Source organism: Monodelphis domestica, chromosome 6 (assembly GCF_027887165.1).
Source record: "Monodelphis domestica isolate mMonDom1 chromosome 6, mMonDom1.pri, whole genome shotgun sequence".
Taxonomy (NCBI): Eukaryota; Metazoa; Chordata; class Mammalia; order Didelphimorphia; family Didelphidae; genus Monodelphis; species Monodelphis domestica.
In genome coordinates, this window is record NC_077232.1 from 60108132 (window position 1) to 60133436 (window position 25305).

General features: G+C 42.5%; 1 protein-coding gene across 2 annotated transcripts in view; it reads left to right on the plus strand.

Moving 5' to 3' along the window:
* The first annotated feature begins 4419 nt into the window (after nt 1-4419).
* The window catches only part of DKK3 (dickkopf WNT signaling pathway inhibitor 3), a 65979-nt gene continuing 45093 nt past the window's right edge, over nt 4420-25305 (plus strand). Inside the window, exons 1-4 of one of the 2 annotated variants that reach the window (XM_056802080.1) lie at nt 4420-4840; nt 5690-5960; nt 15946-16083; nt 16624-16707. In XM_056802080.1, coding sequence (XP_056658058.1) covers nt 5712-5960; nt 15946-16083; nt 16624-16707 — 471 coding nt within the window. In that variant the 5' untranslated portion in view covers nt 4420-4840; nt 5690-5711. Of the gene's footprint in view, nt 4963-5689; nt 5961-15945; nt 16084-16623; nt 16708-25305 lie in introns of both variants that reach the window. The other variant, XM_056802079.1, reaches the window with a different exon arrangement.

Consider the following 25305-nt stretch of genomic DNA (forward strand, 5'->3'; position numbering starts at 1 on the left):
TGATTAAGTGTGGACTGAGAGGGAGGGTGAAGAGCCCCAGATGACTCTCTAACAGCTCATTAAGGCTTAGTCAGCCCTTCCCTGTGGAGCCTTTCTCCATAATTTTCTTTTATAAAAATGGTTTCACGATGCTCTTTTAAAAAATACTGCCATTGCTTTCCAATAAGTTCTCTCACATCAGTAGGAAAAAAATCCTTCCCAACAAAGAAACACTCTTAAGCAAAACTAATTAATACACTGGGTATATCTTTTAACATATTCCTCACTTTGCACCAATAGTCTACCACTTGTGAGCTTCCTTCTGGCTCTAGTTTACCATCCTGTGATCTCTCCAACAATAGGAGGGAGGCATGCTTCAACAGTTCACAAATATGACAATTGGTTCCTGTCTCCCCCATGAAATTTCTGTCATCTTTCAGAGTTCTTTTGTGACCACTGTTCTGGTCCTACTTTTACCAATTTTCAGTAGTTCTTACAAGTCCTCCCAAGTTTCCCTGAATATTTTTTGCCATTTCTTATAGCACCTTAACATCAGGTCAGCTAAGTGGCACACTTGATAGATTAAAGATCCTGTGGAGCCAGCAGGACCTCCATTCAAATTTATCCTCAGACACTAACTAGTTGTGTGACCTTGGGTGAGTCCCTTTACCTCTGTTTGCCTCAGTTCCCTCAACTATAAAATAAGGATAACAATAGCACCTATTTCAGGGCTGTTGTGAGAATCAGTTGAGATGATAACTGTAAAGCCTTAGCACAGTGCCTGGCACACTGTAGGTGCTATAAAAATGTTAGTTGCTATTATTATTACTCCAATATAGTCACATATCTAAATCTGTTCACTCATTCTCCTTAGCTCTACTCATTACTCTAATTCATTCACATATTTAAACCTATTCATTCATTCTTCTGTCAATGAGTGTACCCTTTGTTCCCAGCTCTTTACTCATACAAAAGTGCTAATGTAAATATTTTTGTACTGATGAAAATTTCCTCTGTTTTCAATCTTCTTGGGGAATACGCTCAATAGTGGTATCATTGAGTCAGTCAGTCAATAAACATTTATTAAGAACTATGTGTCAGGTACTGTGCTAAGGGCTAGAGATAAAAAAGAAGTAAAATACAATTTTTCAAGGAGGGAGCTCACTTATGAAGGGTCCCTTTCAAGAATCACCTACTATAGATAATCAAACTTCTATAGTTAACTCTGATTCGAAATATCCATCCCTTCCTCTTTCCTCTTCATCTGGCACATGTCCAGGCTCACGCCTAGACCCCAAGAGCTGCACATGGCCAACGTGCTTGGGTTTGTAACTGTTATAGAGTTACCATGGATTCTTCACCTTCCCTGGCAGTCCATGCTTAATTAGTTTCTGAGTGCTGTTGAATTTCCATACCTGTGAGTCTATAGGATGCTTCATCTCAAAGCATCTTCATCCCTCCTTCTCAAGGTGGGTGGGTGGGGAATGGGCAAAGGGTCTATAGGCATGGGGAGGAGTCATGACTCTGCAGTGGGAACCAATTCTGTACCAGCACATCCCAGAGAACAGAGAAATATTATAGGATTCTTCTTGACTGAGGATGTCAGAAAAATAACTGTACTGAAGACCTTTTGGGCTCTGCCTGTCTCTCTGCAGCCATCACTGCATTTTCTCTTCCTCTGTGGTATATAGCTGGCTTTGCTTGTACCACTCTTCTAATCTGGGCTACAATCCCAAGCACTTTGACCATGTGTAGCACTTGAGGCCCAGGCATGAGCCTGGACATTTGCCTGGTGAAAAGGGAAGGGAAGCTTCAGTGGGTACTTTGAATCAGAATTGACTTGTTTCTTTTATCTTCTAAGGCTATTGTACTGCTGAGTTTGAATGGGGGAGCTCCAATAGCTTTGTTAAAGATAGATGTACGTCTCTTTTTAGATGTAGGATTGGAGCTTGTCTAAGAAGGGAATGAACATCTTTAAAGCATCTACTCTGTGCCAGAAACTGTGCTAAGTACTTTATAAAGATTATTTCATTTGATTAGGAATCTTAGGGTTTTAACCATTCACCCTAGTTGCACACCATTTGTAAATCTGATTTTCATACAATCTTGATCTTTAGCCAAAAAAATAATTTTAAAAATGTTACATGGTGCTGGGCCACTAGAGACCTCCATTCAAACTGATATTGAACCCGTGATCTATTTTATTTCTCTTTTATTAACATTCATTTTAAAAATTTTGAGTTTCAAATTCTCTCCTTCCCTCCAATCCTTCCCCAAGACATGAACCCAATTCTTTGGGCCCAGTCATCCACCCAATACTTCTATAGCTCTTAATTTTGTTAAATCAAATCAGTGAGCATTTTTTAAACCTTTATCTTCTTTTTTTTACATTTTATTTGATTTTTAAATCTTTTCCCATGGTTACATGATTGTTGGTTGGTCATCTCCCTCTCTCCCAGAGTTGACAAGCAATTTCACTGAAACCCTTACCTTCTGCCTTAGAAGCAATACTAAGTACCCCAAGTGTTCCAAAATGGCAGAAGAGTGATATTGGGGTTAAATGACTTGCCCAGGGTCACTGAGTTCAAATTTGAACCCAGGATCTCTCTCTCTCTCTCTCTCTCTCTCTCTCTCTCTCTCTCTCTCTCTCTCTCTCTCTCTCTCTCTCTCTGCCTGGCTATTTACTTGAGCTATCTAATTGCCTATTAGTGAGCACTTATTAAATACCTATTATGTGCCAGGTTTTGTTATTACAGCTAAGGCTAGAAAAGCAACCCCTACCCCTCCAAAAAAAACCAAAACAGTCCCTGCCCTCAAGGAGCTCGAAGTCTAATGGGAGAGACAATATATTAACAACTATGTTCAAACAAGATATAAGCAGAGTAAGTAGGGCATAACCTCTGAAGAAAGGCACTAACACTAAAAGGAATCAGGAAAGGTTTCTTACAGAGGGCACAATTTTATCTGGGATATGAAGGAAGCCAGGAAGGTGGAAATGAGGAGGGAGAGAATTCCAGGACACACAGAGTTGAGAGACAGGAGTATCTTGATCAGAGAATAGCAAGGAGTCAGTTGTCACAGCACTGAAGAGTATGTAGGAGTGAGAAAGATATAAGAAGACTGTAAAGGTAGAGAATGCCAGTGTATGATGGATTTTGGATGGCAAACAGAGGATTTTCTCTTTGATCCTGGAGGTGTCAGAGAGTTATTAAGTTGGGGATGAGAGGGGACATGGTAAGATTGTGCTTTAGAACAGTCAGCTTAACAACCAAGTGGAGAATGGTCTGGAATAAGGATAGACTTGAGCCAGAAATACCAATCAGAACACTACTACAATAGTCTGGGCATGAGATGATGAGAGCATGGACCAAGGTGGTGGGTGACTGTGCCAGAGGAGAGAAGGAGGTACATATAAGAAATGTTATAAAGGTGAAATCAACAGTATTTAGCACCTAAAGGGAATAGGAAAGGCAAGAGAGGTTGAGGAAGGAAGGATGCCACCAAGGCTATGAAAGTGGGCAACTGGGAGAGTGATGTTACTCTTCATAGTAATAGGGAAGTTTGGGGAAAGGGAGGATTAGGGAGGAAAGGGAAAATCGTGTTTAAAAAGAAACAGATAGCCAAATAATTTGTAGAAATCCATTTATACCCTGCCTTGATTTTATATGCCCATTACTCTGATTGGGGAGTCCAGTGAGAATCTGGACCTATAAATTTACCAACACAGAGAACTTCCCAGGGAGAAAACTCCCCCTACCAAGACAGCTTGGTTCCTTTTCTTTGATTTAAAAGTCTTGGAGAGTTGTCTGTGGGTACTAAGAGATTGAGTGACACAATCAGGGTATCACACAACCAAGGTATCAGATGCAGCACTTGAACTCAGCTTTTTTTCTGCCTCTGGGTAGATTCTGTATCAACTACCTCTCCATCCTGCCCTTTCAGCACCAGTATTTGCAACCAGCAAAAAAAGAAAAAAAGTTAATCTGGTATGGGTTCAGAACAGATTTATATGCGACCCTTAGAGGTGGCTCTCCCTTTGAAAGTCTTTCCTTTTAGGCCAATGAAGTAGAAAGACTGACCCTGGCCTCCATCTCACGTCCTGATGCTAACTGGGTTCCTGCTTTACTGTCTAGACAAAAGTGCTGAGGTCCTCTGGGGCTGCAGAACAGCTCTTGGTTGTCCCAAGTCTTACTAACCTTTATTAGTTGAGGTTGTCCCCAGGTCCTTGACTAGACTCTAACGATGTCTCTGATCTCTTTGAGGTAGAGAAACCGAGGCAGAAAGGAATTAACTTATTCAAGTTCACAGGCCAGTTGGTGATAGAACTGAAACTAGGAGCCAGTTTTCTTCTTTGCTAGGCCAGCACCCCCCCCCCCCACTCCGCCCCAATCTGACAACTAAGGTGCCAGGGTGCTGGGTCCATTCCAACTCCTTGAGCTCCGATCCAGATGCAACTGCTGCTGGGGAGAGGGGAGCATCCATGACTGTAACTGCGGGCGCGTCTAGTTTCGCTTTGTTGCAGACTGGGGACCCCTCTGGCACAGCCTCCCGACCCCACCCCTCCCCTCTCCCAGGCATCTTGGACCGCCCCAGGAGTGCCGGGGTTCCAGCCAATCGTGGAGGGCTGCGCAGACAGCCCGCCTCCCCTCGGACTGCCTGGGCAGGCTGGCAGGCAGGCAGGCAGGCAGGCAGACTGACTAGGGAGTTGCGCTGCTGACGGATCTCAGTCGGGTACCAGCAGCCGCATCTCAGTCCTTGCGGTCCGGCTCTTCTGCTCCAGTCACCTGCGTGAGCCACCCGGCTCCCCCCCACCCCTCACCCCCTGCATCAGCAGCGGCGGCAGCCATTCCGGGAAGCGCAGGTCAGCGTAGCCAAGGCCAGCTCCGTACAGGGGGGCGGTGGCGGAGGCCCGATTCGAGGGTGGGAGCAAGAGAGCTGGGACGAAGCAGGAGATGGGGCACCCCTGGGGAAGAGGCATAGAAGGCAAGAGACTGGAAGAAGCTAGGGATGGAGGCAGGACCCCGGGAAGGGGAGGGGATGGGAGGGAGGCGGCAGCACTCTAAGCCGGGGACAGGGGGCATCCCTGGGAGCTGCGGAATGAAGGGAAAGACTGAAGGAAGGGGGAAGGGGCAGAGCTGGGTTGGAGGTAGCGAGGCCAGGGGCACAGCGCTGGGAAGGGTTCAGGGAAAGGGACGGAACATCCCTGGGGAAGGGCTGGAAGGAGCGAGATAGGAGGGCAGGAAGGGAGAGTATTGGAGATAAGTGGGGAGGGAGAAGGGTCAGAACTAGAAGGGAAATTAGGGGGACAGATCTGAGAACGGATTCAGGGAAAAGACTGGGGGCGTCCCTGGGAAAAGGCTGGAAGGAAGAAAAGTGAAAAGAAAGGAGGAAATTGGAAGGAATTCAGGACGAAGCGAAGGGAAATGACCAGGGCTGGAAGAGGACTCAGGAAAGGGGCTGGGGTACTTCCCTGGGGCAGCGCTAGAGGGAGCTGGGGAGCAAGGCACGGAACCCACTGGGCTAGACCCGCAGGAGGATTTGGGGCTCTGAGCCAGGGCCGAAAGCATCTCCCAGACCTGGGGAGAGGAGGGAGGGAGGGCTGAGCGGCCGCAGGGGATGGGAAGGGTGCTGGGGTGGGGCAGCGAACTGCAGGGACTAGGCAGCAGCGGGACCTGAGCGTCAGTCGCCCCGCGGGTTCTCTCCTGCACAGGCAGCCGCCACAGGCGCTGAAGATGCTGCTGCTTCCAAGACTGCTGCTGCTCGGGCTCCTGGCTGGAGCGGGGCGAGCCGCCCCGGCCTCCTCCCCTCTGCCCATCAGCCCTTCCCCTTTCCCCATGCCCCCCTCATCCCAGAGCCAGCGGGAAGGGCCCCCGCCCGCCCTCACCTTTCCGCAGGAGGAAGCCACCCTCGATGAGATGTTCCGTGAGGTGGAGGAATTGATGGAGGACACGCAGCACAAACTGCAGAGCGCCGTGGAGGAGGTGGGTGCGCTGCCTGGGAGAGCGAGTCGGCTTCTAGGCTCAGGAGAAAGCTGCCCAACTGAGTTACCGGCTGGGGCTGGGGGTGAGGGTAAGGGTCCAGGACTGAGGGAGGAGAAGTTGGCCCAGGCCAACTAGTCAGTCAACAAACCCTTATGAGCTCACACTGCGGGCCAAGAACTCTGCTAAGAGCAGGTGTTCATGGCTCAGCCATCTTGGGCCCAAGGCTATCCTGAGGGACCATCAAGGCACCTACCCAGGCTGCGGAGAGAGAGTTGAATAGGCCTGGTAGGACGCAGAAAAGAAGTCGCAGGTGAGCTCCATAATGGCGATCCCTGTCCCCACCCCCCTTGCCACTCCAGGGTGCACTAGAGCTGGGATTTCCTGCTGGTGAGCTCATCTTCACATCCAGGTGTTTTCTCCTTTAGCTGGTGCCTTGTGGCTTGTTCCAGCCTCTATCAAAGGGAAACTGGGACTAGAAAGGGATTCTGGGAGAATTTAGGGTCTTTGTTATCCTCTAAAGTACAATTTGGAGGCAAGGAAGAGAAGTCAGAAGTATGGTTGGCCCTCTGCTCCCAAATCAGGCTTTCAAAGACTCCCCTCTGAACAACTCAGCAACTATCTATGAAGAGTTCCTACTGTGCAAGGCACTAGCTTCTGGGGATGCAAATAGTCCAGTCTCAGTCCTTGAGGAGTTTCCAGTTTACATAGATATATACATTGCAGAAAGAATACTCAGTGGAATCAGGAAAAGCTTCCTATAGGAAACAAGCCTTAAGAGAAGCATTTTAAAAGACAAAGGTGAAGATGGAATATATTTCAAGCAGAGTAGAAAGACAGCAAGGGCAAAGACCCAGACAGGAAATAGAACCATGAGTTTGGAAAATAGCTAGAAGTCCAGTTTGACCAAAACATACAGAGTATACAAGGAATCCACATGAAATAAGTCTGGAAATGTGGGTTGAAGCCAGACAGGAGAAGGCTTTAAATGCCAAGTAGAAGAGTTTGCATTTTTCCCTCAAGCCAATTGAGAGCCTTTTTTGTAGATTTTGAAGCATGAGAGTGATATGGGCCAGACCTGTGTGTCTTAGCGATATGATTTTGGTAGCTGTTTGTGGAAGACAGATGATAAAATCTGAGATACCAATTAGGAGCTGGTTGCAACATGCCAATGGAGAGGTGATGAAAGTCTGATATAGGGCAGTGACCTTGTGAGTAAAGAGAGGGACAGATACAAGAGAACATCTAGGGATTGAGCAAGATTCCAGGGACACAGGTACTAACATTATAAGTCCAGGACTCACTCTAGCTTCATACCCCTTTGCCCTCTTTCCTGAATATTTCAGGGGCTGCTGGTTTCTGTGAGACAGCTTTACCCACTTTCCACAGCCTTAAATCATCAGTGCCACAGTCTCTGATCTGAAGGAAAGCCTATACCAATGGTGTGGGTAAGAAGATAGTCTAACAGTTACCTTTCCTTTGCAAGGAAGCTAAATTGACTAAAATTTCATTTCCCCTTGGCCTATTTTTATTTCTTAATATTTTTATTTTATTTAAAATATTGTTAAAATAAGTTTTAAAATAAGAGTTGGGAGGTCCTGGGTTCAAATTTGACCTTACATACTATATGACCCTGGGCAAGTACTTAATTTGCTTAGTCCTTGCCCTTCTTAGAGTTGTTACTAAGACAGGAAAGAAAGAAAGAAAGAAAGAAAGAAAGAAAGAAAGAAAGAAAGAAAGAAAGAAAGAAAGAAAGAAAGAAAGAAAGAAAGAAAGAAAGAAAGAAAGAAAGAAAGAAAGAAAGAAAGAAAGAAAGAAAGAAAGAAAGAAAGAAAGGAAGGAAGGAAGGAAGGAAGGAAGGAAGGAAGGAAGGAAGGAAGGAAGGAAGGAAGGAAGGAAGGAAGGAAGGAAGAAAGGAGGGAAGAAAGAAAGGAAGGAAGGAGGGAAGGAAGGAGTCAGCTAGAGGGTCCAAAGTGACAGGAAGCCCAAACTTATCACTTTTTTCCTTGGTCAGAGTAGTTTTGACCAAACCTATGCCTTTGTCTTCTTCCATCCAGTACCAAAAAAAGTTTCCATGCTGTATAGATTCTGTCTTGCCTGGAGTACCACATATAACACTTTGCTTAAAAGCCAAATGTTTCTGACCAAGGGAAATAGTTTTTTGATTTTCCTCAGCCCTGGATTAAGTTTGAGGGTTCCTACTGCATCTTTCAAGCTCTTGGAGTTTGCTGGGTCAAAATTGTATCAAAGGATCCTAGATTTAGTTAGAAGAAATCTAACAAAATAATCTGGAAATCAACTCAAATCATGTAGTCTATAACACCCTTCATTTTTCACGTAAGGAAACCAAGGCCCTAAGAAGTTGTGACTTGGCCATTGATTTGATCAAATTGTGTCCATGTAGAAGAGTGGAGAGGGTCAGAGCTTGAATCCCAGCATGTCATGACCAAGTCACTTAACATTTCTAGGCTCCAGTTCCCTCAGTGTAGAACCAAAAGGTCTGTCTAGATGACCTCTAATGTCTCTTTGAACCTTGACTTTATAATCCCTTGATGCTGTGGCTAAAGGCAGCTTCTCTAGTGGCTCAGATCTTACAAATAGCCTGGGCTTGATTCCCAGCCAACACAAAAATGGTCCAGATCCTGAAACTCCCATTTTCTATTTCTTGATGTCTGCCAAAGGATACTAGAATGGAGCGATAAGACAGAAGAAAGCCAGACAGGCCCATTAAATAGTACTTCAGCTTAACTTTGTTATTTCAGAGTCGGCTCAGCTAACACTGCCTCCATTTTCAGAGAGACACAGCCAGGTGAACAGCCTTGCTCAAGGCTGACTCATCCATTTCCTTTAGCTTATTTCAACTTCTTCAAGGTTGATTCCCACCAAGAAGAAAGAGGCCAACCCTATATTTTATTTCAGAATTGAAACTTTTTTCCATTTTCCATAAAACTTGAGTTGGCATTTGAAACTTAAACTCCAAGCAGGCATTCGTGCTAGAAAGAATCTGGGAATGACTTGATTGAATGGAAGTTCAAAGTGTGGCCATGTCTCATTTTATGGCTATATTATCCAAAATGGCCACATGTTACTCCAATTACCAGTTAGTGTTCCATGATGGGCATTAGCTAAGAATCTCATTAGGGTTTAGTGTAAATCCTTCCATGATGCTTGAAAAGCCAGTGATGAAGAGTTAGGTATACGGAGTTGGCCAGTGACCTTAATCATAGAGTCTGGATATCTGGCTTGAGCTATAGCCCCAAGTCATTTTGCCTGCCTGCGCCTCAGTTTCTTAATCTGAAGAAAACTGGAGATAATAATACATATACTTATTTACCTTGAAGGATAATAGCAATGTGATCATTCAATGTTCTAGGCACCATACTAGGTGTTAGGAATATAAAGATGCAAATAACAAAGCCCCTGCCTGCAAGGAGTGAATATTTTAAATGAGATACTACATGTTTACAAGTAAGTAAAACCAAAATATATGAAAAATAATACAAAGTAACTTTGAGAGGGAAGAGTATCACTACCTGTGACAAAAATGGGGGAATCAGGAATGGTCTAGTGTAGGAGGTGGTATCTGAGCTGTGCTTTGAAAGCAGCTAGTGATTCTCAACAGTAGAGGAAAGAAAGGCATGTGTCCCTGACGTGGAGAACCATTTGTACAAGGACCTAGAGGCAGGAGATGGGCTGCCATGTATAGACTGTGCTAGGAAGTGTTTATAAATGTAATAAAGTGCTAGATGTAAGGTTCAGCTAGTAGTTATACTTGCTCCAGTGATACATAGGGACAAATTAATTCCCCTCTCTAAGATTTCATTTTCCTCATCTATAAAGTGAGAAGGTTGGACAAGGCATTCTGCAAGTTCCTTTCCAGTTCTAAATCTTTGACTTTGTAAAGTTACCATAATCATGGCAGGTTGGTATCACAGAACCTGAACTGGGAGTGTACTTCAGGGGCCAACTGGTCCAAAGTATGCCTGACTGAGAAGCCTCTCTACAATGCTGCCAACTGCTTATTTGCCATCTCTTGGAAGATTTATGATGTAAAGGAGCCCATCATCTCTTGATGTAGCCCTTTCTACTTCTAGATAGTTCTAATTGCTAGAAAGATTTTTCCTCTATATACAGGACCTAAATCTGCCTCTGTTGTTGCTTCCACCCATGGCTCTACCTTCTGGGTCCAAGCAGAAGGAGACTAATTCCTAGTTAGATTTTGTTAATCCTTTTCTTCTTGAGACAGCTAGGTGGTACAGTGGGTAGAGTACTGGACCTGGAGTTAGGAAGACTCAAGTTCAAGTCTGGCCTCAGATTCTTAGTAACTGTGTGCCCCTGGACAAGTCGTTTAACTTCTGGCTGCCCCAATTTCCTCAACTGTAAAATATGGGGATTATAATAGCACCCACCTCCCGAGGTTGTTGTAAGGAAATGAAATATTTGTAAAGCACTTCACTCACAGAAGGTGTTTGATAGAAACTTGTTTCCTTCATTTCTTCTTTTTTCAACCCTTTCCTTCTATCCTAGTAACAAGGGTAAAAGACTAGGTTAAATGACTTGCCCAGGATCACACCTCTAGGAAGTATCTAAGTTCAGATTTGAATCCAGGTCCACCAGGTCTGGTACTCTATCTACTATGCCACTTACTTGCCCCTGTTTCCTTCATTTCTAACATCTCCTGGTAGTCTCATCTCCCTAGGAAAGCAGGTGATATATATTTCATGAAAGCAATCATGTTCTTATCAACATACCCTTGTTGCTTTTCCATTGCTGAGAAGAGGTGGCCATGCAGACCTTACTCAATTCAAGACAGACAATTGTATCATGATTTTCCCACTCAATTGATTTCCCAACATTCCACATGATCCAGCTGCATCATGCTGTTGACTTCCTGAACATGGGGGTGGGGGGTGGAAACAAGTGACATTCAATTGCACTCATTGGTGGAAGAAGTGAGTAAAGCTCTAGGCATTTGCCTTACAGATTGAGCCTGTCAGTCAGTTTGGTGATGACAGCTGCTAATACTTCGATAAAACCCTGCCCTTGGCAGTTTGCAAAGTGTTTTCATGTGTCCTTGCCCATTTGATCCTTACAACAGCCTTGCAAGTTAGAAAGAGTAGGGACTGGGTCTTATGCTCCCAACGATTTGCAGAGGCAGCTGGGTAGAGTGAACAGAGTATTTGAGAAGAAGTCAGGAAGACCTGGGTTTGAATCATGCCTCAAGCAGCTACAGGGATGCCTCCATTTTATCATCTGTAAAATGGAAATAATAGCAACCCTCACAACTATTTCAAAGGCTTGTTTTGGGGAACAAGTGAAATAACCTAAGTAAAACACTTAGAAAATTTTAAAGAGCCATATAATTGTTGCTTATTTTTTCTCGAGTCATTGTCTGTCTGGGAGACCTGGGTTCTAATCCCACTTCTGCTAGCAGCAGTATGGTGTAATAAATAGTGCTGGACCTGATATCAAGAATACCTAGTTTCATTTTTCTGCCTTAGAACTGATACTTAGTATTGATTCTAAGATCAACAGTTAGGGTTTAGAAGGAAAAAAAGAGGGGAAAGGAGCAGCTGGACAGCACAATAAGACCTGCGTTCAAATATGGCCTCAGACATTTCCTAGATGGTTGACTCTGGACAAGTCTTAAAAATTGTTATTAGTACCAAAAGTGAGGGTTTAAAAAAAAGGTCTGAGTTCAAATCTCATCTTAGTCATTCATAAACTATATAATGACCCTGGCCAACAAGCATTTTGTTACTGCCTGTAATATTCCAGACACTGAGCTAGGCACTGGGAATACAAAAGCAAAGAATGAAATAGTTCTTAATGTCAGAGTTTATAAACTAGCAAGGAATTCTAGTTCTAGGAAATGTCTGCAGTCAGATTAGAAACTAGATCCTCCTAACTCCAGGCTTCTAGAAGGCAAGCCACTTAGCCTCTTTGGACCTCAGTTTTCTAATCTGTAAAACAGGAACAGTGTAGACTAGGGGATCTTTAAGGTCCTTCATAGCTCTAAGTCCTACTAACAATTTTAGCTTTGTACTTGCATAATCTCTGGGTCTCAGTTTCTCATCTGTGCAATGCAGTGGTCAGACTAAAGAGTTATCATAAGATTATAGATTTATAGCTGGAAGGGACTTTAGAAGTCACCTAATCCAAGCTACCTATTTTATAAAAAGGAAATAACCTAAGAGAGAAGGGACTTCTCTGAGGTTATAGTCAGTAAGAGTCTCTCAAAGCTGGGATTTTTGAACCCAGATGCTCTTTCCATTACACCATGCTACCTCTGATCCTTTCAGCATTCTATATTTATCCTCTATCCTGGCTAATCGAATCACTTAGATTGTCTTCTTGCTAGATAGACTTGCCCGAGTCCTGAGCTGGAATGAATACATTTCCCCTGTTATCACATTATGCCCCTATAATGGGCACATGGAAACAATAAGTTATGCATGCACCATAGTTAGTAGGCTACATAGTCTTTCTGTGTTGAATACAACATGCTGAATGCCCAAATTTGCCTGCTAGGGCAATAATAGTTATGGCTGTATAAAATTTCCATGATAAAACTGTGCTTTCCATGGTTTATGATACTGTTAAAAGAGCTTTAGTTCATTCTGCTGAGAATAATTTTACACAAAGGCTCATTTCTGTTGCACTAAGTGAAGTGGAGATTTGCTCATTATTTGGTTATTTGACCAATATAGGAAACCAAATTGGATCATTCAGATGCCAAAGTGGATTGTTTCCCCTTGGCTTAGATAACTAGATTACTTCATGCCAGGCCCTGAAGCTGCATAGACTTTATTAACCATGTAATGGCCAAATTACTACTTCTTTCTTAGTAGATGATCTTACCTCCTAGTTTATTGAGAATTTTGAGATGACTTGGCATGAGTTCCCATCTGTACCTTTCCCTAACACTATCCTTTCCATCATTCCTTCTCTCTGTGTATATCTCTCTCTCCTTCTCTCTCTATTTCTCTCTCTGTCTCTCTCTTCTTCTCTCTTTCTGTCTCTCTGTTTCCTTCTCTGTCTCTCTGTCTGTCTCTCTCATTTCAATCTCTCCCTATTATGACAGAATGATGCCATTCTGGAAGGGACCTTGGTAGCCACTTAGTCAATCAACAAGAATTTACAAGGCCTTCCTCCTATATGCCAGGCACTGTAGTAGGTGCTGAGGATAGAAGTTCAAACAATGAAACAAACTCTACTTACAGGAAGTCAAGTCCCATCCTTACCTGAAAAAGGTTCCCTCTACAACATCTTGGCAGAGTGGTCATCATGCACTCAGCTCAAAGACTTCTAGTGAGGGAATGTCTATATCTCCCATGACAGTCCACTTCATTTGGGGACAGCTCCAACATGTTGGAAGTTGTCCTTCATGCCAAGGTTAAATTTATCTCTACCTGCTATCCTTTTAGCCTAGTGCTATCCTCTGGGATGGAACAGAACGAGATGGATCCTTCTTCCATATGAGAGTCCTTTTGTTTCTTCCTCTGTATCTCCACATATAATCAGTTCTTCCCTATATTTAAAACAACAACCCCACCTTCTCTGGCCCCTAGCTACTATCTATTCTGTTGCCTTTATTTTTTGCCAGTGTCCTCAAACCAGTGTCTTTACTCCCTACAGCTAGGTTTCACAGTGGATAGAGTGCCAGACCTGGAGTCAGGAACACTCATCTTCCTGAGTTCAAATCAGACCTCAGACACTTACTAGCTATGTGACCCTGGGCAAGTCATTGAACCCCTGTTTGCCTCCATTTCCTCATCCATATCTGAGCTGGAGAAAGAAATGGCAAGCCACTTCAGGATCTTTGCCAAGGAAATCCCAAAATAGGGTCACAAAGAGTCAGTCATGACTGAATAATAACAATATCACCTGCACCCATTTCTTATTGAACCAGTCCTTCTGAACCCTTCTCAACTGGCTTATGCTTCTAGAAACAGCATCTGTGAAGGCTTCCCATGAACTGTCATTTCCTTCCTAATTCCAGAGTGCCTTTTCTTATTCATCCTCTTCAGCTTCCCTGTGACATGTTCCACCAAGGATCACTTACTATTTGAACCTCTCCTCATGCCATTGTTTTCTGTCTCTCCCGTTCTCCCCCATAACGAGAGAGAGAGAGAGAGAGAGAGAGAGAGAGAGAGAGAGAGAGAGAGAGAGAGAGAGAAGGAAGAAGAAGAAGAGGAGGAGGAGGAGGAGCAGGAGGAGGAAGAGGAAGAGGAGGAGGAAGAAGAAGAGGAGGAGGAGAAAAAGAAAATTAGTGTTTCTTATCTCCCACCCCAAACTGGTCTTCTTCCTGTTCTTTACACATAACAAACACTCCATCTCCCATCTTAGTGTCTTTGCTCTTGCTGTCCTCCATGTCTGGGATGAACATCCTATTCATCTCCACTTCTCAGAATCCCTATGCTTTGAGATTCAATGCAAGGACCACCTTGTGCATGAAGCCTTCCCTCATCCCCTGCCCTACCTGATTACCCTCCCTGCTGGCACTTTCCCTCCCCAAACTATCCTTGTGTCTGTTTTTCTGTTCCACATATTTCTATTCCACATATCTATATCCACATCTTCTCCCCATGGCTTCTAAAAGTCATGGACTTTGTAATCCCAGCACCCTAGTACAGTGCCTGGTACTTAGTGGGTGCCTAGTTGATTGAGTCCATTTATTACCCCAGATCATCTTTCAGGTTAAACCCATTTCTTTCAGCTCAGCCTAAGTTGGGATGGTTTCACCAGCTTCATTCTCCCTCCCCCTTGCTCCAGCTTCCATCTTCTTAGTTGTCCATCCCTGGTAGTACTCTTGTCAATGCCTCTCCTTAGATATGGCCCCTAGAATTGGACCTCATGCCCTGATGTAGTTAACAGAGGATGGCATCAGGACACTTACCTTCTTGTTCTATTGCTTAAGGCCATGGTGTATGCACTTTTCTACTCCCTCCCCACTGAATCCTAGAGGTTGTTGGCTAGCACAATGAATAGAGTGCAGGGCCTGGGGTCAGGAAGATCTGAGTTTAAATTGGTTTCCCTTACTTACTAGCTATGTGACCAATGTGGGTAAGTCACATAACCTCTATTTGCCTTGGTTCTCTCATGCTTAAAATGGGGATCAAAATAGCACCAATCGTCCAAGCTTATTGTGAGGATTGAATGCTATGATAATTATAAAGCTCTTGGTACCTAGTCAATAATAAGTGTTTGTTGATTTTCTAAAGCACTTAGTATAGTGCCTAGCATATAAAAAGTGCTACACGCAGTATACGTGTTGGGTATTATTATTAGTTATTATTTTCCTTTCACTTTAAATTATTTTGCAAAGAGCTATATCTGCTAAGGGACAGATAGGTGATGTAGTAGACAAAGCATTGGACCTGGAGTAAGGAAGATCTCAGTTCAAATCTGGCCTTAGATACTTACTAGCTATGTGACCTTGGGCAAATCACTTGACCCCTATTTTCCTCAGTTCTTCATCTTTAAAATGGGAACACAGTGGAGGAGGAAATGCTGACTCTCCTAGTATGTTTATCTGGAAAACCCTATGAACTCTTTCCATGAGACCATGTAGAATTGAACATGAGTGAATGGCTCAACAACTATCATATTTTCAAGTTCTTCTAACTGTAGAGAAGTGGGATTTTTGTAGAATCCTAGAATTTCAGAACTGGAGAATGTTGTCATTTTACAAAGAAGGAAAGTGAAGTCTACATAGGAGAAGTTACTCATTCAAGGTCTCACAGAGAGATGGTAGCAAGGTCAATCTGGGAGTGAGTTTTCCTAGCTCCTTGCCCATTGGTCTTTCTGGTTATGCTGTGTATACCTTGAGATATGTCACACTCCTGACTATCCAGTTGAACCCCAGCTCCCTGTGTCATGATCCTGGATGAGCATCACCCCACTGATGATACTTCTAGTCTGTTGGGCTCTGATCTATAACTTTCAGACTAGACAAATTGCTCATTAAATTCCTCTTGAATTTTAGATAAAAGCAGAGGAGGAAGCCACCAAGGCTTCATCAGAAGTCATCCTGCAAAACCTGCCTCCCAATTTCCACAATGACTCCCACATGGAGGTCAAGGTTGGCAACAAAACCATCCACTTGCACCAGGAAATCGACAAGGTATGAGACCATCATTAGCACCTCATCATGCCTGTAGCAATGGCTTCTCCTTGTATGAAGAGGGGAAGGGGGCTCCTTCCCATGGAAAAATGGAGGTTTCACAAATCCTTTTTCCAGAGAGATCTCCCTGCCTGGGCCATGTGGAGTTCTCTAGACTTGCATCATTCATTCAACAAGTATTTATACCCTTCCCATATGGAGATGATAACTACAGCCAGAGGCAACAGTGAATTTCTTCTTTTTCCACAACTTGTTGAATGAAGGGGAGGCACCCCTGGGGCAGGTGCAGGGTTCAGGCCAGACACTGTCTGTGAAAGCACTTGACTTGAATCACTGTTGAGGGTTATCATTGTTATTATTATTTAGGGCTGAAACTGATGACTTTTCATGTGGTTCTAAAAGAAAGGGGGAGTGTTAGGAGTTTGGTCACTTTTCCAGATGTGTATCCCTCAGGAAAGGAAAGGAGCATTGGGACAGATTTGTTGGAAGAATCTAGAATCTTATTACATTTGTCTTACCGTGTCAGTGTTTCCGTCCTAGGTAACCAACAATCACACTGGACAGATGGTTGTTTCGGAAACGATTATTACCACCATCAAGGATGGAGAGAGCAAAAAGAATCATGTAAGTCCTAGCTATTCCTTCTTTTATTTCTAGACTTCCAGTGAGATCAAATCCAAGCACTGACGTCCACCATGAGCAGGAGGACAAGATTATATTTTTCTCCTCTCCCCTCCCCTCCTCTCTTCTCCTCTCCCCTCTCCTTCTCTCCTATCCCCTCCTCTCCTCTCCTCTTCCCTCCCTTTCCCTCCTCTCCTCTCCTCTTCTTTTCTTTTTTATGGTTGTTTTATTCTTTTTATCTGGTTCCTATCTAGGGTTGGAAAGGAGATGAAGTCATCTTTTATTGAATGCCTCCATCATACAGATTGGAAAAATAAGGGCCTGAGGGAGTCATGGGATCATATATTTAAAGCCACCTAGACAAATAGATAAAGCCTTTATTAAGCACCTATTATGTACCATTTATTGTTCTAAGAATGGAGAATAACAGTATAAACAAATAATAGCTTCTGCCATCAAGGAAGATATATTCTAATGAGAGAAAAATAACATAAAGGGGAGCTGAAAACAAGAGGGGGATGTACTCAGTGTCATAGAGTGAAGCTGTCTGGGAAGTGGCAAAGAAGTCAGATAAGACAAGAGCCAAGGGACCAAGGTACCATAGGTTCCCAACATGGCAGATTGATCCCTTTAGGCCCATTCAGCTTAACAATATAAGCCTAACCACTATCAGGCAGGGTAATGGTAAGAAAACACAGGCTAAAGGAAAAGGGCAAGCCTGCACACTCCCCACTCCAGCCCACCCCACCAAAATAGCTTCAGAAGATATATTTGGCAGGCCCAGATCTGTGCCCTGCATAGAACATTTAGGGGTCTCTGCCTCTATTTTTCATTTAAAAAAACTTTGTGGCTTTGTTGATATTTTGAAAGCATCCCCATCATCTCCTCATCCTTGTAGAATTCTACTTTGTTAAAAAAATGACAGTTAAGCAAAATAAATGGACACATTGGTCATGCCTGACAAGGTATGCCTCATTCCCCATCCCTCTGTGCTGAGAGGCAGGAAGCATATTTCACTGTCACTCCTCTGAAGTCCCAGTTGGTTGCTGCATCAATCATCATTCTGAAGTCTTACGGTGTTGTATTACCTTGTATTATTTTTGTGTTCTCCAAATCATTTCCACCACATTTGTTCTATATGGATTGAATCCTTCTAGAGCTGGATTTCTTAGCCACAGATCTTTTAGAGTCTTCCAAAAGGGTCTGTGAACTTAAATGACAAACCTGTGTATATGTATCTATAAATATATGTCTATTTTTATTTTCATTAATTTTTATTTTTCTTTCTAATCAACATTTTATTTTGTGCATTTAAAAAGATTGTTCTGGAAAGGGGTCGATAGTTTTCACCAGCCTCCCAAAGAGATCCAGGACCCCAAAAGGGTCAAGAAACCTTGCCTTAGAGGGAGGTAGTAGAGTCTCAGCCTCTTAATGGGATCAAGTGAAGGAGAATTGAGTGCTTCTTGTTCTTGCTGGTCTTGGACAACATTAAGGAAAAGAAATGGGATTTCTTCTGTTGGCCAAAGAGTCAGGCATCTTGTGGGCTTTTTTTGGTAGTGGGGGGGGGGGGGGAATATCAATTCAACTAACAAAAAAGTCATTCAAACTAACATTTGTTCACACTTACTGTGAGCTGCAGAGCCAGACTGTCCAGCGGAATGATAGGAATTCATAATCCTGTTCAAGAAGAGTCACAAATTCCAACCTACAGTTTCCTAGGGAGAGAGGAAGCCTGAGGCTGGAAAGAGTCACTCATGGCCCAGAACCAAGGAGAAGCAGCATTGTTTGGTAGAATAAGATGATGTCTCAGGGGCTTGGCCAGTAATCTCAGCTCTGGTACTCATTTATTGTGTGACCTTGGACCAAGTCCCTTCTTCAATCTGGGCTTTGTTCCCTTGTCTGTAGGATGAGAACTTTGGACTAGATAAAACCCAAGGTGCCTCCAGCTCTTGACATTCCATTCTATGAATGTCACTAGGCTGTAGAAAGAGGATTTTGTTGGGGCTGAGAGAAGAGAGGTAAATACAGGACTGAAAAAGGATCATAACAATTTGCAGAGAAACGAAACCAAATGGTGGGGATGAGTGAGCATCCGAAACAAATGTAAGGAGAATGAGACTAGCCAGGAATTTGAGGAAATGATAGACCACTAGATCTGGAGACAGAAGATCTGGGTTTGAAGCTCAGTTCTGTAATTTACTAGCTGTGGGATTTGGGGCAAGTGACTTATCATTTGTAGGATTTGTAGAATTTCTAATCTATGAATTTTATTTTGTGAATATTGTGAATATTTTGTGAATTTGATGAAAGATTGTCCCAGGAAGGGTCAGTAGGTTCCACCAGTCTCCCAAAGGGGTCCAGAAGACAAAAGGGGTCAAGAAACTTTGTTTTAGAGGAAAGCAGTGGAGTCCAGGTCTCTTAAAGGGATAAAATGATGGAGAATTGGGGATTGTAGAATGAGGATACTGGAATATGTGATTTCTAAGATCAACCTATAATGTTCCTGTAACAGGAAGAATTAAGATAGAAGAATGGAAAAGGAAGACAAGGAGAATTTTTTTTAAGGATTGATAATTCTCCTTTGAAACTTTGTGACCTGCTCTCTTTTTTCCTTGGAGAATAAAATATAGTGTAATTAAGCAGGGAAGAGTAAAAAATGAGATCTTTGGGCTACCTCAGTAAGAATGGTTTCACATATTTAATATACCTTTACCCAAGTAGACAATACAGCCAAAGGGCCTTTGGCTTTATGCAAAGATCCAACAGCCAGCTTTGAACTTGAGCAGAATTCTTCAGTCTGAACCCAGACTCCTAGCATTCCAGAGCTGGAGGGGACCCCAGAGTCTATCTGGTGCCACCCCTACCCAAAGAGGAATCTCTTCTCCATAATTTAGCACTTGGCCCAGTGCCTAACACATAGTAAGCACTTAAGAAATGTTGATTGATTGACCCCTGACAAATGCTTGGATGCTTTATCTTTAGTCAAAGGTTGGTATTCTTTCCACTTCAATATAGATAGGGTTAAAGGAGGATTTAGATAAAACTATATTCATATATTTATGTCTAAATAGCTAAAATATAATTTCATAGATTCTTTCATCTAACTGCATCCTAGTCAACGTTTTATCTGATTCTACTATCAATTAATTTGTAATTGAATACTTTTAAGTAACTGATGGAGATCCAGATCCATGAAGAAAAGGCTAAATTAGCTTCCCTCTTGGAGAACGAGCTCTTCCAGCTGCAAATTCCAGTTCCATCTATGTCCTTTGGCTTTGGGGGGTTTGCTCAGGTGTTTCAAACCCTTTGGCCATCGTGCCGTGGATTGCTGTGAAGGGGAGGACGATAGAGAGGGAGGAGGTGAAATGCTGCGAATTGCAAGCCAGGGCCCCTTAGAACTTTCACAGTTAATGATTTTCACAGTTGTTTCTGGAAGCAGCTGAAACCCTACCTTAAAAGAAAAAAAAAGATTTAAAAAACGATGTAATACTTTGTGAATTATGGCATTCCATATCCGGAGAGTCAGAGATTTAGAATTCGTAAGTGTAGTTCATTAAAAGAAAGTCACTGGAAGAGCCAAATTCTTCCCTTTCATCTTTGTATTAATACATGTAGAAACCTGAGAAGGCTTGTGGAAAGTTACAAGTTATAAGTATGTGAAGGCTTGAAAACTTACCACATCATATAATTGATTGGACTGTTTTTAGATTTGGGTGTGGGAGGGGAAAAAGGACAATTGAGTTTGTTATTTCACCTGGGGAGGCTGGCCAACAATAATGCTATGTGGGGGTCCTGTGGTCAGCCTTCTCTGCAGGGCATTCAGCTAGCACCCACTTCCCAGGCCAGCAGATTGGCCAATTGTTTTCATGGCCAAGGCAGGGAGAGGGAAGGAGTCTTTGAAGGTGGAGAGAGTGAGATCCCTCATATGAGAGTAGAAAAAGTGGTGCCAAGAGCACATCCCCCTTTGGAATGAAGAAATATGGCGGTCTATTTTGCGTCCTAATTCCTTGGGTGATTACGATTAGATTTACTGTACAGAACAGGTTATATCCAGCAAACTTTGGATAATTCAAATTCTAGCTTATGCAGAATAACTAAAAGGAACCATTAGAGCTCTACCCTTCTATTTTTATAACAGAGGAAGATGAAATCCAGCTAAGGGGTTTGCCATGGTCCAATAGACCTAATTGGTAGGGAGCTCTGAGGCCATCTAAGCTAATCCTCCATTTTATTGGTGAGGAAACTGAGGCACAAAGAGTGACTTGCTCAGGATCACACAGCTTTCACCTTTTCACTATTGCCCCAGCTGAGGAACCAGGTCTAAAATTCAATCAAATTCCCTGAATTCATTCTTTCGACAAGTATTTATTTATTAAGCATCCACTACCTAATAAAGCATTGTGCCAAAGGCTGGAGATACAAAGACAATTCAAAAAACAATCCCAGCCATTAAGGAGCCTATTTTTCTATGGGAATAATGCATTATTTATATGCATCAATTGCTCTCTTGGTTCTTAGATATAGATCTCATTGGTGTAGGGAAATCCCTTCTGCCAGTGAAGAACTGCAGCTTCCAGCTCAGCCTCTTGGAATGCCCAGAGATGAAGCTATTTGCCAGAGTCTTCAAGGCTAACCCTCTGCTATATGCCTCTTGTGCAAAACACATACAAAATTAGTAAAAGTCATTTGTGTTGTGTCTGATTAGGGGCCAGGAGATGGGCAGTGACTAGCTGCTATCAGTTATTATTTTTAAATGGTTTCTATGACTGCCTTTTGTTTTTAACATCATCTATATTTCCCCTACTAGCTTATCTCCTTCCCCTTCCAAAGAGCCATCCCTTGTAACAACAAAAATAAGTAGAAACAGAATTTATTAGCAAAACTAATTTTCCTTCTTCCCCTTCCAAAGAGACATCCCTTGTAACAACAAAGAAAGAAGATCAAGAGGAGGAAGAGACAAGATTTATTAGTAAAACTAATGGCCTTTCTCTTCCCCCTTCCAAAGAGTTAGCCCTTATAACAACAAAATAAATAAGAAAAGAGACAAATTTATTAGTAAAACTAATAGCCCCCTTCCCCCACCCCTTCCAAAGAGCTCTCCCTTATAACAACAAAAGTAACTAAAGAGGAAGGAGACAAAATTTATTAGGAAAAAGAATAGCCTTCCTCCTTTCCCTTATAAAGAATCATCTCTTATAATGATAAAAAGCAAATAAAGAAGAGAGAAAATTTGTTAGCAAAACTAATAGCCTTCCTTTCTCCCCTTATAACAACAAAATAAATAAAAGAGGAAGAGAAGAAAACTTATTAACAAAACTAATCAACATATTAGAAAAAATCTGACCCATGCAATGTTCCACACACTTGGGCCTCACCTCTACAAAGGAGCAAGGGATGGTGTCTTCCAAGGCTGTCAATTATTAAGCAGAATCAGTGAGTGTTGGCCACACTTCCTAGAATTATGGATATTAAAGAAATGAGAGAGTATAGAGAGAAGTTTTAGAAAATATCAAGGGTAAAGGGATGACTTCAGACTTTTAATTTTTGTAGGGGATGAATTAGGTGGCACAGTGGATAGAGAGCCAGGCCTGGAGATGTGAGGGCCTGCCTGGGTTCAAATCTGGCCTCAGATTCTTCCTAGCTGTATGACCCTGGGCAAGTCACTTAACTCCCTTTGGCCTAACTTTTATTGCTCTTCTGCCTTGGGAGCCAATACTCAATATTGATTCTAAGACAGAAGATGAGGGTTAAAAACATTTTTTAAAAGTTTTTTTTAAAAAGAAAGACTTGAATTTGTTTGCAGGCATAGGAGGAAAAGTGTGTCATCATGGAAAGACCACTGAATTTGGGTTGGAATCCCAGTTCTGTCTCTTATTACCCAGGTGGCCTTGGGCAAGTCATGGAACCTTCTCTGGTCTCAGTTGTCTTATGAGTGGTTTGAACTAGGTGATCTCCAAGGTCCTTTCCTGCTCCAAGGCTAGGACTGCTTTACTCTACTGGGACTGATGTCAGAAGACATTCAAATGCTGGCCCTGCCATCAATTTGCTATGTGACCGTGGGCAATTTACTTAACCTCTTTGACCATTAGTTTCTTCATCTATTAAATGGAGATAATTATAAAGTGCATGAGAAGAAAATGCTATCGAAATGTGAACTCCCATTATTTCTGGGTTAAAAGTATGGTTTTTCCTACTCATTAATTCCTTCCAAAGAGAGATCAGCTGTTTTCCCTACAGGTTCTGCAGACTGAACTGATGATTTCTAGGAATTTATTCATTGGGCTAAAATTCAACTTCAATGAAACATTTTTGAGTTTGTGATGAGATTTTTTTTAAACTGGCCTTGGAACTTCCTGTATCAAGTATCACTTGACATGCACAGACCCTCAACAGGGGCTTGGAGATCGTTGTGCTTAATGCACAGATTGCCAGTAGGAAGGCATTTCTTATAATGAGCCTCTGTCCTCCTACTGGACAGCTGGTTGGGAACGTTTCCCAGAGAGTTTATTTTTCTTTTCCATGTTTTAGGGAAGGGCCTCCTTGTGGGTTGACTTCTTTTGTCAGTAAGTGCAGAGCCTCATTCTTGAATGGAATAAGTTGTGTCTTTCCATCCCTGCCCTTATTAATGAAACCATAAGACAGGGAACACCCCATGGACAAGGAGCAGGAAGATGCCATGGAAGCCCTGGAAGGGAGAAGGACTGGAGAGATAATCTTATGCTCCTCCTTCTCCCTCCTTTACCTTCTGTCTTAGATATCTGCTTTAAGACAGAAGAGCAGAAAGGGCTAGGCAATTGTCTTGCCTAGGATCACCCAGCTAGAAAGTGTCTGAGGTCACATTTGAACTCAGGACCTCCCTGGTTTTATCTATTACGCTACCTAGTTGCTCCATTTTGTGCCCTTCTCAAAGACCTTCCTTCCTAAGAGCCCTAAATTCTTTGCACAGTGGGGTAAATGTAATAGATATTGTTAGATAATTTAGATAGATAATGCAAATAATTTCTCTTCCTCTGTGAGGCATGACTTTGGTCATCATCAATTTCCTTCCTGAGCTTGTGTGCGAGATGTTTGAGCCTCTAAAAGTCATAGATGATGTCGTTCAGTCATTTCAGTGGCGTCTGACTCATGGGAACTTCATTTGCTTTTTTGGGCAGAGATACTGGAGTCATATGCCATTTCCTTCTCTATTTCATTCTACAGATAGAGAAACTGAGGCAGAGTTGAGTGATTGGCTAGTGTAAGATTAAAATTGATATCTAATAACTCCAAGTATTATATTTTATAAGATTTATTAATAATTACTTACTTGAAGTAAAGGAATAAAAAGACAAGCATAAAACCTCAGTAAAGAGACATTTTCCCAACCTCAATAGCAGGAGAAGAAGAGAGGAGAGGGAGGGGTTGCAGAAACTAAATGTAAGGATGTAATGTAAGGACAAAAGTGGGGTTCTGAGAAACGGAGTACTGGGGTACAGAAATTAATTACACAATAGTGTCGGAGATCAGATTTGAACTCAGAAACATGAATCTTCTGACTTCAGGCTTAGCACTCCATCCACTACACTATCTAACCATCTCAAAAGTCATAGATGTAGAGCTGGAAGGGACCTCAGTTCAGGTCATTTAATCCAACTCTCCCATTTTATAGATGAGGAAGGTTTAAGTGACTTTCCCAAATTCATATAGGTAGCAAGTAGCAGAGGTAAGATTTGAATCCAGGTCCTGTGACTCCAGAGCTAGTGCTCTTTCTACTGTACCATATTAACTTCTTAGAGTCAATAGTTAACATTTTCATTCATTCAATAAGCATTTCAATAAACATTCAGTGTCTGTTCTGTGAAAGTGCCAGTGTTAGGAACTGGTGATGTAGACACAACTGGAAAAAAAAAATAGTCATACCTTATAGACATCAGGCTCCAAGGGCACTCAGAGGTCATCTGCTCCAACCTTGACATTTTACAAATAACTAGAGGGATCCAAGAGTTTATGTGACTTGTCTAAGGTCATTCAAATAATAAAATCTTAGAACCAGGGCAGCTGGGTGGCTTAGTGCATTGAGAGCCAGGTCTAGAGATGGGAGGTCCGAGGTTCAAATCTGGCCTCAGATTAGCTCTGTGACCCTGGGCAAGTCACTTAATCCCCATTGCCTAGCCCTTGTTGCTCTTCTGCCTTGGAACCAATGCATAGTATTAATTCTAAGGCATAATGAAAGGGTTTAAAAATAAAAATCTTTGCATCATAATTCAAACTCAGGATCTCTGATTATAGACCCAACAATCTCTCTATTATACCATATCTCTACCCTCAATCAGCCTGTATTCCACTTGGAAAATGGAATCCCACATTTCTAAAACTTTTCTTTGTTGCATGCTGTGAACATGTAAGAGGTATTTTGAATTTACCTTTGTCTTTATTTGTATTTTTTCTCTTTCTATTAGTCCTTATATCCTTATAAATGTCCTTGTCTTTCCTATGAAGATATTTTCCATTTTCTATAAGAATATGTGTCTTTCCTATAAGAATAAGAGAACAGAGATCTCAAGCTTGTCTAAAGCTGGGAACTCTAGTGTTGTAGTCAGTTATTCTACTGAGTAATGGGAT